This window comes from Rattus norvegicus, chromosome 9, assembly GCF_036323735.1.
Source record: "Rattus norvegicus strain BN/NHsdMcwi chromosome 9, GRCr8, whole genome shotgun sequence".
NCBI classification, from domain to species: Eukaryota; Metazoa; Chordata; class Mammalia; order Rodentia; family Muridae; genus Rattus; species Rattus norvegicus.
Genome location: NC_086027.1, coordinates 95728263 through 95741758, shown reverse-complemented (window position 1 = coordinate 95741758; position 13496 = coordinate 95728263). Strand labels below are relative to the sequence as shown.

At 49.0% G+C, this 13496-nt stretch overlaps 1 protein-coding gene and 1 long non-coding RNA gene across 2 annotated transcripts in view; one reads left to right on the top strand and one right to left on the bottom strand.

Moving 5' to 3' along the window:
* Inpp5d (inositol polyphosphate-5-phosphatase D) overlaps positions 1–6226 on the bottom strand; it is a 105052-nt gene extending 98826 nt beyond the window's left edge. Inside the window, exon 1 of the mRNA NM_019311.2 lies at positions 5894–6226. Coding sequence (NP_062184.2) covers positions 5894–6036 — 143 coding nt within the window. The 5' untranslated portion in view covers positions 6037–6226. The remainder of the gene's footprint in view (positions 1–5893) is intronic.
* Positions 6227–6356: 130 nt separating this feature from the next.
* On the top strand, positions 6357–10766 carry LOC120094737 (uncharacterized). The gene is made up of 3 exons (XR_005489290.2): positions 6357–6693; positions 7492–7681; positions 10583–10766. It is a non-coding gene; the product is annotated as an uncharacterized LOC120094737 (long non-coding RNA).
* Positions 10767–13496: the final 2730 nt, after the last annotated feature.

Below are 13496 nucleotides of genomic sequence, written 5' to 3'. Positions count from 1 at the left end.
TCTGTGCCCAGGCCCCTCCCTCCCCAGGCTTCCAGGCTGTCAACCCCAGTGGTTCAGCAGCCACCAGACACTCTTGCGTCATTGAAGTCCTCTTCCTGCCTCAATCACTTTGAGCACTTCCTCTGTGGAGGCCCCACATGACAGCTCCGTGTCTCCCAGAGGCCTCCAGGAAGTCCCGGAAGTGACACTGTCACAGCTCTCCTCTCTTGTCATGGAAATTTCTTCACAGATGGGTCTTCTGCTTCTGAGATATCACTGGTTGTTTTCAACTAAAAACTAATGGCCAGTTGTATTTTTACATATGCAAAGCACCTAGCAGTGTACAGTGGCCTGTCTCAGGCTAGGCTATGGGATATCCACATTATGCCCATTTTCCTATCTTATCCTTGAAATGATATAGCTATTTCAATGTGCAAAGACTGTACAGTCTCCAAATAAGGCATACAAATGACCCACTAGTATTATTAGCATTAGGGCTACAAACTAGAACCAGTTAGATGCTGTGCTGTTCTGCAGCCCCTAAGCTAGGTAGAATAGAAAGACAGCCAGATGTTGTGGTGAATACATTTAGGAAATGAAGACCGGAGGATCGGGAGTTCAAAGCCAATAGGGAGTTCAAGGCTGGTCTAGGCTATGTAAAACCATAGCTCACAAACACAAAGTGAGGGGTTGGGGAGAGAACTGCTGATAAAGGGCTGCTTCCCTTGTAAGCATAAGACCCTGAATCTGATGCCCTTTACTGTACATTAAAAAGCAACCGACCACCACTAACAACAAACTGGGTTTGGTGTCTCTCTTGCCAGCCCACCTAACCTACATAAGTTCCAGGGCACTGAGAGCCTCTGTCTTAAATAAAGAAGCCAAAAAGCTGAGGCCAGTGAGATAGCTCAGAGGGTAAGGGTACTTGCCATTAAGTCTGACTATCTGAGTTCAGTCCCTGGGACCCACATGGTAGGAGAGAACCAACTCTTGAAGTTGTTCTTTGACTGAAACACACACATAATGTGCAAATACATATATGCACCTACACACACACACACACACACACACACACACACACTCACACACACACACACACACCAGATAATAACTAGTAGAGAAACTGGATCATCACAATAGCTGGTTAGCTGAGCCCAAGAGTTCAGCAGTTCCTCAAAATGCTAACATCACCACGTGACCCAGCCCTGCCTGTCACTACCCAAGACTACTGCAAACAGACATCCACACAAAGCTGACGACCGCTCACAGCAACTATTCACAACAGTCAAAGTGTAAAAACAGTGCAAAAGTCATTCAACCGCGGAATGTGGTGTCCATACAATGGGCTGTCAAAAGATAGATGTCTGCTATAGTTTACATGAGCTGGAAGGCATTATTCCAAGCGGACAAATCCAGACAACAAAAGCTATACACCATATAATTTCACACACACAAAATGCACAAGCCAGGCAAATCCTTAGAGACAGAAACTAGACTGGCTTTTCCCAGAGGTCAGAAGTAAGAAGAGTGGTGAGCGCTGCTCATGTGTAGTGTGTGTGTGTGTGTGTGTGTGTGTGTGTGTGTGTGTGTGTGTGTTTCTTCTGGGAATAATGAGAACACTCTGAAATCAGACAGTGGTGTTGGTCGCATGACTATGTGACTGTTACTAAGGATCACTGAACTATAAACTAGAATGTGGATGGGTGACTTTACGGTGTGTGCATTAACCTCGGCTGAAGCACTGTAAGCCAGTGCACTGGATTGGCCAACCTCACTCTGGACCTGGGGTTCTGGGTGTCTTGCCGACATGACATAAGAGATTCTAGGCAGCTCTAGAGTCAGGACTACATGGCCTGGCATGAATTGGGGAACGGTAGGAGAGTTCTTGTTCCATCTCTGTGGCAGGGAGGTGAGAGCCTCGTGTTCCAGAGAGGTGGGATTGTTAGGAAGTGCTAATGGCCTTGCACAGGTAAATTTAACCCATGAGGTAGGCAGAGTTGAAAAATGCACCTAAGCCAGTGTCTACCCTGTACCTGGGAAGATAGCACCAGGGTGCTGGGCACAGGCAGAAATAGTCACTCAGTCACTTCCACAAATGACACAATAGGTCTTAAATAGGCCTTCCTGAGTTCAGCGTTCCCTCCTGGTCTTGGACACAGGTCTTCAAGAGCATCATCCTCAGACAAAGGCCTTTTCTCATGTCAAGGAGACATCAGGAGCCCATAGGCCTTGAGCTCTGGCTTCTGCCTATGTAGGCTATTCCCTCATTTGCCTTCGATGCCAGATATGGAAAATAATACCACACTGCGTTTGCACACAAGTCACTATCACTCTGTGGAAACCTCACAGGCATTTTCAGAGGAGGTTGGGGGAGGGGAGATAACATCACACCCAGTCTATGCCCTGACCCCTCTCCTAGGCATTTCCACCCTCACCAGCTCCTTCTCCACAGTTTTCTTTCCACCGAAGAACAAGTGTGATCCAGTCGTAACCCTGCTCTCTGCTAGTATAAAACCATGGCCTCTTTTATCACCCTGCCAGGATTGATGCCTGCTCTTCAACCAGTGGCTGATCACATGATTTCTTTCAAAAGACTAGAATGCCTTCTCTGAGGGCAGTTTTGGTTGTAAATGCACCAGGCCTGTTCTCTTTTCTTTTTGCACTGTCAGAGCTACCAAACCCAGGGCTCATGGCACTCTATCCTTGGGATGGAGCCTTACTCCACCACCAGGCCTGGGTGCACTATGGAAGGCCACTTGCTGAGGGAATCCCTCACACATCGTGCTGGACCAAAGGTTGGACCCTGCAAGGGAGAAAGCCAAATCACCCCAGAGTAGTTCAGGGGAAATGCCACTCACATAGACAGGAGCCAATTTGACCTAGTTGAATCTGGGCTCTGTCTAAGCCTGGTCATCATTTTTAGAAAGAGCAGGTCATTCCCAAGTGCTGGGTCATCATTCAAATTCTTCCTGTGCAGGGTCAGGAAAAAGAAGCTACCTGGATAACCCACAGACCCTGCCTCTGCTGAGCTACCCTCAGAAGCGTTATCTTCTCTGTAACACACAGTACCAGGGAGATGCGCTGTCTCTGCTCACGAGCCTCATAAGCCTCTAAAAAGTTCTCCATCTACCCGGCCAAGAACCCACACAGGGTACATAGGCTCCCTGGTAGCTGACTCACCATGGAGAAACTGAGTAGAAATGAGTGAAGGTGACACAGGCCCCACCCAAAAGGGCACACAATCCCTTTCAAGGAAGGTAGACCAGAACTCCAATCATACTAACAAGGTCTCCCCAGGCCCCAGTGTGATTCTAGGCTCTCCTAAACCAAGGCTCTCTGAGTGGTGACTGAAAAGAAATAAAAACCTTCTTGCTAAGGGACAGGATTGATCTCTCTCAAGGAAACAAAGGTCAGGGTGTGGGGTGAATGTGCACTCCTCTGTCACGTGGGTGGTACTGAATTGCAACCTTGTCTTTAAGCATTTACCTCCATCTCCCTGTTATGCCTAGTCAAATCTCAGACCAGGAAGGTCCTCTTCACAATGCTTCGTTCTTCCCAGAGTGCCAACCAAACCCAACAGAGGCACGGTGCCTCTGATGCCGTTCCTTCAGTCACAAGAAGGGACAAGTGAAGCCCCAGCAGCAGGGTCACTAAGTTTCTGACCCACAGCTGTGTGACCCGGAGTCTACACAGACTGGTTGGTGTCCAGCAAGACAGCACACGTGCCAAATCTATATCACTCCTGAAACTGAAGAAAACTCATCTGTCCTGTATCCCACCCACCCCATCCCCCATCTCTCCTTTGCAGCCCCTTCTCTGGCCTCTACCTTGTTGCTGTCCTGAAACTGCTGACTTGATCTTCTCTGGTAGGAGTGTGGACTCTGGCCGGGGCAGATGGTGAGGAGGCAGGAATGAGGTGGGCTAGGTTCCCTCATCCACAGGGAACAGGGGAATGTGAAGGATGTGAAGTTTGTTTTTTCAGGAAGGTAAGTCTCTTTGCATTAAAGGGCTGGCCTCTAACCATTTTTCAAATTAAAAAGTATTCTTTTCCTGATTTTTTTTGGGGGGGGGGCAGCTTTATACCATACACCGAGGTTGCGGTAGTTACTCCTTTAATTTGAAAAATCTCTGTATCATCTTTGCTTTGCAGGGACTTAAGTCAGCTGAGGCAGGGGAGAGAGGTGAAGAGGAAAGGCAAGGTCCAGTTCTGTCTGCCTGAAGGTCCTCCCAGACCCCTTGGCCTTGGCTCAGGCTCCTTCTGCTCCGACTCCAGCCTTCCAGAGGCTGCTGGCTTAGCATAAGAGAACCCATGCGTGTGTCGTGTGTTTGTAACCAGTGCACACAACAGTCTCTCAGCCCATAGCCAACTCCCAACAAAATTGCCCTTGGCCCAAATCCCACTGGGGCAGAAAAATGTCACTGGGTTAGTGGAATCAGGCTGAGCTTGTGACACACTGAAAAGTACCTTCCTGCCCTCTTTCCTTTTAGGGCCCCTCACTGGTAGATTCCCCAAGGGAGAGGGCTTTGGGGTGGTCCAGGCCACCTGCAGTGCTTGTCCTGAAACACGCTGGTGGGTGTGCAGGAAGCTGGCTGCTAACTCCACCAGCCCAAGATGCTCAGCCAGCCGTGAACCTGTACTGGCTTCTAGGGCTTCTGCCCCCCACCCCCAACTCTGTAAACACCCTAGCTCGTCTGTTTCCACCCAAGTCCACTGGCATGCCCAGCTTGATGGTGGTAGGAGGTAGGCAGCACAAGCTGGTGGTCTCTGGGCGCAAACGACCTTATCCTCTGCATAACCTGTCTGAGCCTCATGGTCCTTATCTGCTGGTCTAGGTGTTCATAGAACCCACACTCCTGGCTCTCTTGAAGATGAAACCAGCCAGCAAATGCCTAGCACAGCAGGTCCCAACATGAGTCAGAGCGCAGAGCAGTCTGTGGTCAGTCACCCACTTCCCTCCTGCATGAAGATACGGGGGCCCTAGCTGCTCTGAAAGATCTTTCTCAGTCCAGGGACAATCTATCAGATGCTACCTGTGCTGTTCAAGTAGACACACCCTTCCTGACTGTGTTCCTGCCCTGCTCCAGCCTGAAGCCGGGACAGGGTCAGACCACAGGGCTAGAGGGGCGACAACCTTCCTCAGACTCTAGACGAATGGAGTGTTAAAAAGGAACCTTCAGCGAGTGGCTGTTTCCTCTGTTGTTAGGATAACCAGCACATTCAGCAACATCTTCACGCTGGGCTGTGGGGGGAACCCATGGAGGGAGAGACTCAGATAGGGACATAGCTGAGTGCAAGGGGAGGGACAGAGACCTACTCACAGAGCAGCTCTGTGGCTTCCTGTGTCCTTGCAGCCTAGAATAAAACGCCTGCATGAGGAGTCCTTTCCTGATTAAATGCACCCCAGATTCAGCTCCCCCAAATAGAATTAGCTCCAAGACCAGAGCAGGGTGGAGGAAGGGAATCCCTTTTGTCAGTGTTGCCTTTCACTGAGTCCCCCAACCGACGTTTGAGCTGACCAAGATGCTTTCCAATGCGCCCTCCACCAGAGAGGCCCGAGTTTTTTCCTGGCTCAAAGTGAGGATCACTGCTCCTGCTACTGGAGCTCAGGGAGGCCCCTGGCACCACAGGTCATGGAGGGCTATAGTGTGGTGGAGGCCCGGAGTCATTCAGAGAGTCCTAGCACCACACAAGCCTGTCATGACACAGGGTCCCTGAACTCCAACGCCAAGGTCCAAAGTGGGCCTCAGATGCCACCCCTACCTCCACCCTCCCGACAGGATAACAGAGTACCAGTCAGGTCCCACCATCCTGTGACATAAAACTAACTCAAACCCCCATTATAGGGGTTCCCTTTTGGATCCACCCCTCGAGGGTCCCTGGATCTGACAGTTGGGAGGAAATGAGGGTACTCACAGCACGCAGAGCGCGTAGGCCCGGGGGATGGACTCGCTGGCACGCACAAGGAAGCTCCCGTCCTTGCCAGCTCTGGAAAGTAGCTCCTCTGCCTTGGATCGGGTGATGTTGCCATGGTTCCACCCAGGGACCATGGCAGGCATGGGTCTCCTGGGCTGGGTCAGCAGCCACTCCCAGGACGGACACTCCAGCAAAGCAGTTAAGGGCCCTAGGCTGAGACCTGCCGCCTGTGGCCTCTCAGAAGCTGCCTCTGCTGCTACTACCAGCTTAACTGACTGACTTCCTGTTTCAGGCGCTCAGCGAGGGAGAGGAAACTGAGCTGCAGAGAACTTCCTCATTATAGAAACCAAGTTGGGGAAGGGGGGCAATCATCTACCTTCCCACCCAGCCCAACACTGGCTGCCTGCTCCACCCTCTCACTCATTGGCTCTCCATTTCCCCTGAATGGGACTCAACCTCCAGAAGCGTCCATTATCAACAGACGTTCCACATGAGGGAAGCAAAGGCTCTTTTAGTGTCAGGTTTCATGGCTGACTCTTCTCAAGTCTGGCCTAGCATTTATGAATAGGCCAAAGGAATGGCGTTCAGAAACCTTTGCTAATGTCCACAAGGGCGGTTACAGTTTTCCTCAGCAATACCCAGCATACTCGAGATGACGAGCTTCAACTGTCAACTTGGCACAACCTAGGATTGCCCAGGAAGAGTCTCCATGAGGGAATGTCTGCATGGGGTTGGCCTGTGAATACGTCTGTAGGGGCTTGTCTTAATGAAGTTAATTGCTGTCAGAAGACCAAGCTACTGTGAGCAACACTATTCCCCAGCTAAAACAGGCTGGTCTGTCCCCTCTGGACTTCTGCTGGGCACTTGGGGGGACAAGGTCATGGAGGGGCTTACATGTCCCTGTGGTACAAGCTGGGCTCTTTAATGACTTATGTTAGTGAGTTCTGCACTGCAGAAGCCCAAATGACCAGTCATGCTATCCCCTCTGGGGTTAGACATGGCCATATTTGCTCACCCCTTAAAGGTCACCATTTAGTACTGTCTGAGTTCTGCAGGCTCTAAGGTAGCCACTTTCCCTTTGACCCCAAGCTGGGTGACCTCATTTCTCAAACCAAGCCCACCAAGGGAATGTAAGGCAGAAGTGAGAACTGATCACTCCTTCATCTGAACCTTGTCACGTTAGATGTGATAACAGACCTAAGCCAGACACACACACACACACACACACACACACACACACACACACACACACACACACACACACGTACTGGAGAGAGCCTGGTCGAGCTTCTTTTCACTCTCAGCCTCAGTTTTCTTTTCTTTAGACTGCAGCCGTATGATTCTGAAAGGAGCTCTGGTCTGTGGAGGACCTGGGAGCTATGCTGATGTCATCCAAGTGGGAGCCTGGGATTTGCAGGGCACAGCCGATGGGAAATCTGAGAGTGGGTACAGTACCTCAGTCAGGTCCTGAGCCAGAGGGAGGGGACATGGTTGCAACAAGAGCTCACGTCCACATCTGGGCTCCGAGGAAGTTAACTCTAAAATGGGCCTGTTATGGAGACCTCTCATGTTCACAGTACCCCATGCACTCCTCTTAGGAAACCTCTATCCAACACATGACTGCATGCATCGTTGAACCCTTCTTTCTTCTTGGACACCTCTGCCAACTTCATCACTGCCCTTGTCCCAGAGCCTCCAGCTCCATCCCCATCACAATCTTAGTCTCTTTGTGCCTTGACCAACTCAACTCTACGTATCCGTCAGCATCCAGGACCATCCCCCCCATAGGTAAGTCCCCTTTGCATCTCTCTGTGTCACTCCTGTTGTGGTTACTCTTGACCGTCAGTTTTATTAGACTAAGAAGCACTCAGGAAATCAGTAAAGCACACCTCTGGGAGTGTCTGCTCCGAGGTAATCAGGTCACAAGGACTGTAACCTAGTGACAGATGGGTCCCTTAATGAATCCACTTCATTACCACTAGATTTACCTTTGTGGTGGTGGTGTTGTTGCTGTTGTTATTTTGAGAAAGCATCTCCCTATGTGGCCCCACTCCCTCTGCAACTTGCTATGCAGATCAGGCTGGCCTTGAACTCTCAGAGACTCCCTGGTCTCTGCCTCCTGGGATTTAAAGGTGCCTGGCTACCTTTGAATTCAATAAGATGGCCTGCTACATAATAACACCCAGAGCACATTCAAGCTTCCCTGACTTCCAAGACCCATCTCTTCTTTACTTCTTCGTTCCCAGTACAGGTGCCCGAGGTATGAGCACAGTCAGTTTCTTTGTCCTCACTAACTTGGAGAAAACATCGCTGATGATGGCGTGTAGAGTCTGGGTAGAGATTATGTTTTTGTAGGCTTTTACCTTCATCAATAATTCAATTGAAATATGCCATAAAATTCACAGAGCATCTAGGATGAAGCAAGGAGCCAGTCGATATTAGGAATAACAGAGAGGAGAGGAATAACAAGCATTCAAAGTCTAATGGGCACACATGAAAAGTCTTCATGGTGCTCTGCTTTATTGCTCCCCAAAGGGCCAGGAGCCATCCCTGGTGCCATCACTGTCTGATACACTGACCTGGCTGACCGTCTCCACTGAGCACTGAGCGTAGCAGCTGCTTTACGCACAGTGCCACAGCTCTGCAGAATCTGAGACCGTGTGGCTTCTGAATTTCCCTAGCGCCATGCCTTTGTCCTAGTGATGTCCACCCTCATGTTGCTGGTCTCCTTGGAACCTGGCTTTCGATGACTCCGCTGACACTGTGCCTTTGCTCTGTTTGACCACAATGCCCAACTTGTCTACACCACACAAGGAAACAATGATAGTTCATTTACCTCTGTACAAGACCGAGGCTTGTTACCTGTTTCAGGCTGGCCTTGAACTCTTACCCTTCTGACTCCACTCCCCAGGTGCTGAGATTTTATTTTCTCGTAATTTTGAATTTACTGTTCTGAATTTTATAATTATGAATGGAGGACAACACATCGCCCAGTCATATTCTCTTGACATTTAAGGTTACAATCACTCCACTCCTATCTGGTGATCCCTTACAAGGATGACTATAGCCCAGCCTTCCATACAGGAGAGCACACACACACACACACACACACACACACACACACACACACTTTTTGCCAGAAATGTTCACTGCACACCTGGCATGATTTCACATCAACTTGGGGAATGTGGGAACACGGCAGGGGGTGGGAGGGAGAAGGGATGCCGACTGGAGAAGCCCTGTACACTGGAGTGGGCACCGTACATCCAAATGCCCTGCTGTCATTGGAGAGGAAGGCTGCCTGACCCCTGGATGGGAGCCAAAGAGGAGAGAAGTGGCTGTCTGGATCATGTTGGCAGGGACACAGAAGTTAAAGGGCACTTGGCACCACGTCTCCTACACTTGGTACTTAGGGTCACTCAGAGGAATGACCTGCTCCCCACCGGGCTATTTCTGGAAGCCAAGTATAGGTTTATCAGTATGAGTCTCTGTGATCTTTTGGGCAATTGTTTAATCTTTCATACGGGGCAGAAGTCTGGCTAGTACTATCTGAGGGAGAGAGGTAAGGTTAAGACTCACATGGTCGTAGGCCCAGTTAGGGGAGCCCTGCTAACTATGGCTAGTATCTGTGTACTGAAGGGAGGCTTTGACTTCTGGGAAGTCAAGCTAGTGACAGCAACAGGGTGGTCTGGCAGGCCTCTGACTTGGGCACTGGGCCATCTCTAGAGCTCTTGGAGAACAGAGAGAGCTGTGTTGGAAGTGCTAGATCCGAGGGCTGGTGCCAGGCGTCACAGATTCTGTGTCTAAAGCCTCATGAAGGGCAGAGCACAGGCTCAGGCTGGGTCTCTTACTGGAGAAAGCTAAAAGAGAGGTCATTAGTGACATCATCAACCCATCTTCCCAGAGGTCCTTCCACTGGGACAGAATGGACTTCGGGGCTGGAAAGGGGATGTTGTTCGGCAATTACTATTGCATTGATGTATAATAAACATAGATCTCATCATTTTCTTCATTTCTGAGAATTGAACTCTGGGCTTCACTCATGCTAGGTAAGCACTCTACCACTGAGATACCTCCTCAGCCCAAATATGAATCTACGAATCTATCGATACATCTATCGGATGGATAGATGATGGATGGATGGAGAAACGGGAACACACAGGAAGTGGCAGGTGTAGGAATGAGACTTGGTGGGGACAAGAATTAAGGCAGTAGAGGTCACACCACACATGGCCAGACAAACATATATCACTTTTCACATTTCCTCTCCTGTGTCCATCAAACCCCTTTACTGTTTTTCTGGGCTCCCTTGTTACTCCTGGAAAGCCTGGAAATATGGATGCACATCACCGACTTCCTGGAGCCACTACTAAGTGGGGCGCATGGACACTCAGTGTATTACCAAATGCAAAAAGGCCATAATTCTATCGGTCAACTTGACTCACAGCAGCACACAGAGATTTGGCCAAATATGACTCCAGATGTCCCTGGGAAGGCATTTTTGAAGGAGAGATTAGCATTTAAATCAGTAGACTTTGAGTAAAGCAGATTATCCTCCCTGGCATGGGTTGGTCTCATCCACAGGCTTGAGGGCTTTGAGAGAGAAAGACTGACGTCCTTCAGATAGGAGGGCTTTTTCCAGCAGAATGCTTTCACATTTTAACTGCAGCATTCTCCTCTGCCTAACAGGTTTGGACTTGCTTGTCTCCTGAGTTCCTGGAGAACCAATATCTATCTGTCTGTCTATCCATCTACCCTTCAATCATCTGTCTGATACAGAGGTTCTCAACCCTCCAATGCTGCGACCCTTTAACACAGTTCCTCATGTTGTGCTGTCCCCAACCATAAAATTGTTTCATTGCCTACTTCATAACTGTAATTTTGTTAGCCAATCATAATTTTGTTACTGACTCTAATGAATCATAATGTAAATATCTGATCCATCTGATAACCAAGATATCTGATATGCAACCCAAAAGGGGCCATGACCCATAGGTTGAAACTGCTGATCTAATCGATATGTATGGGGCCCAAAGTTCAATTACCAGAACTTGAAAAAACTAATTAGATCCATATATACTATATGTTGATACAGTAATACATTGCTTAATAACAATATATTTCAAGAAAGACATAGTCTGACTACCACAAACACCCTAAAGGGTCCTTCCTAGATGAAGTAGCTTGCTACTCATCTGGGCTGTCACCTTGTTTGTTTTGTCCTCGGGTTTGAGGGCCTACGTCCATCACGGTAGGAAGGGTGATTGTCCATGGTTAATGTCCATTGTCAACTTGAGGTGATTTTCTCTGGCACATTCAGGAAACAAACTCTGGGAGTGTCTGTGGGGTTGAGATTCCAGAGAGCTCTAATTGAAGAGGTATCTGAGTTACTCTTCTTTTGCAGTGATGAAATACCATGACTAAGGCAACTTATAAAAGGAAACATTTAATTGGGAGCTTGCTGACAGCTTCAGAGGGTTTGTCCATGATCGTTATGGTGGGGAGCGCGGCAGCAGGCAGACATGGTGCTGCAGCAGTGCCTGAGAGTTTGTATTTGACCCTCAGGCGGGGGGGTGGTTCTTTTGAAATGCCACAGCTCAACCTCAGTGACATTTCCTCCAACAAGGACATATGTCCTAATCCTTCCCCAACAGTTCCAATTACTGGAGACCAAGCACTCAAACATATGAGCCTATGGGGACTTTGCTCATTCAAACCACTATACAGAGAAGACTCTGAATGTGGCCAGTACCATTCCATGTTCTATCATTGTGGTGATTTTGATAGGTTTGCCCTCCACAGATTCATGTGTCTGGATGCTTGGACATAAGGAGTGGCACCATTAAGAGGTATGGCCTTGATGGAGGAAATGTGTTACTATGGGGGTGGACTTTGAGGTCTCCTATGCTCAGGTTCTGCCCAGTGTGGAAGATAGTCTCCTCCTAGCTGTCTTCTCCTGTCTGTCTTTGGATCAAGATGTAGAACTCTCAGCTCCTCCAGCACCCTATCTGCCTGCACAATGCCATGCTTCCCACCATGATAATAATGGACTGAACCTCTGAAACTGTAAACCAGTCCAATTGCCTTTATAAGAGTTGCCTTGGTCACGGTGTCTCTTCATAGCAATGGAACCCTCCAGTCCCAATTGCCTTTATAAGAGTTGCCTTGGTCATGGTGTCTCTTCATAGCAATGGAACCCTCCAGTCCCAATTGCCTTTATAAGAGTTGCCTTGGTCATGGTGTCTCTTCATAGCAATGGAACCCTAAGGCAATGATCTAAGACAGAATAAAAAGGAGACAATGAATGGAAGCCATCTCTTCTTCCTGTAGAAACAGTGATCACAGGTTCATGGGCCTGCACTCTATGCTATAACCTGTCTCCCAACCATAGTGGATTGGATCCTCTCGTGTATGGGCTGAAATAGATCCACCCTCTGTAGGTTTTTAAGTTGCTTTTGCCAGGTGTTTGTCTCATCTTGGGTCCCAGGGGCACAACTCACATCTTTGCCACTGACCCTTTTGCACACTTGGACATCATCAATGGTTTCTTCAATTAGACCATAGGCATGACCTCCTCTTTGTATGTGTTTGCTGGCCATGGAAAGCACTTACAACAACCCTGTCCCATGGCCTAGACATTGGCTCCTCTTGCTGGATGGGGCTCAGAGGTCTTTAAGAGCATTAGGCTCTGGTGACAGGTGCTCATCACCTCCGTACTTCCAGGCCCCACTGCTGGCACCTTCTTTTACCAGCCCAGTCAACTGCAGTCTCCAATAGCCCCCACCCTCCTCAAGCAGGAGACCATGAATCTGGTTCATGTGACGCATAAGGACTGCATTTGAGAAGACAGCTGCCATCTCCCACATCCCTTCCTCTGGAACATCCTCTGACTATTCAGAGGCCACTACCTAGAAGTCCCCATGATCCCTCAAGTGGCTTAAAAGCTTCCTGTCTGCCTTACACTATGTTCAGCCACCCTCCAGGATTCCCCCAGGACCCTTCTTAGTAGTACCTGAAGCTGTGAGGTACTCTCAAAGGGAGAATAGGCAGAGATACAGGGGTGAATGAATGCATGTGTGTTATTTCTCAGATATTCGAAGCAAGAATCCGAGCTTCTGAAAGGGTCCTGACAGTTTGGAGGGCCCAGAAGAAAGGTCTAGAATGTGCCAGTCTCAAGGACTCTTATGGAGGAAGATCCAGGTGTGTGTGTGTGTGTGTGTGTGTGTGTGTGTGTGTGTGTGTGTGTGTGTAAGTAGTGCACACGTGCAGCTGCACATTCTATGAAGTGTGGTTTCCCTAGGCTTTAGGACAGGAGGCAGGCAGAGCTCAGGTCTGGAGAGATGTGATGTCCCTGAGTGGGAGCAAAGTGACATTTTCTGTTCTAATGTAGTGAAGTGGGTGAAACCCCAGTATGTCTTGTTTTCTTTTGTCTGTTTAATTGAGACACTGTCTCTATGTGTAGCTGACCTGGAACTCACGATGTGCCCAGGCTGGCCTTGAACTCACAATAATCCTCCTGCACTGGTCTCCCAAGGGCCGAGATTCCAGATGAGTGGAGCCCAGTTATTATTTAAATGTACAGTAGATGTTACCATCTTAGGAA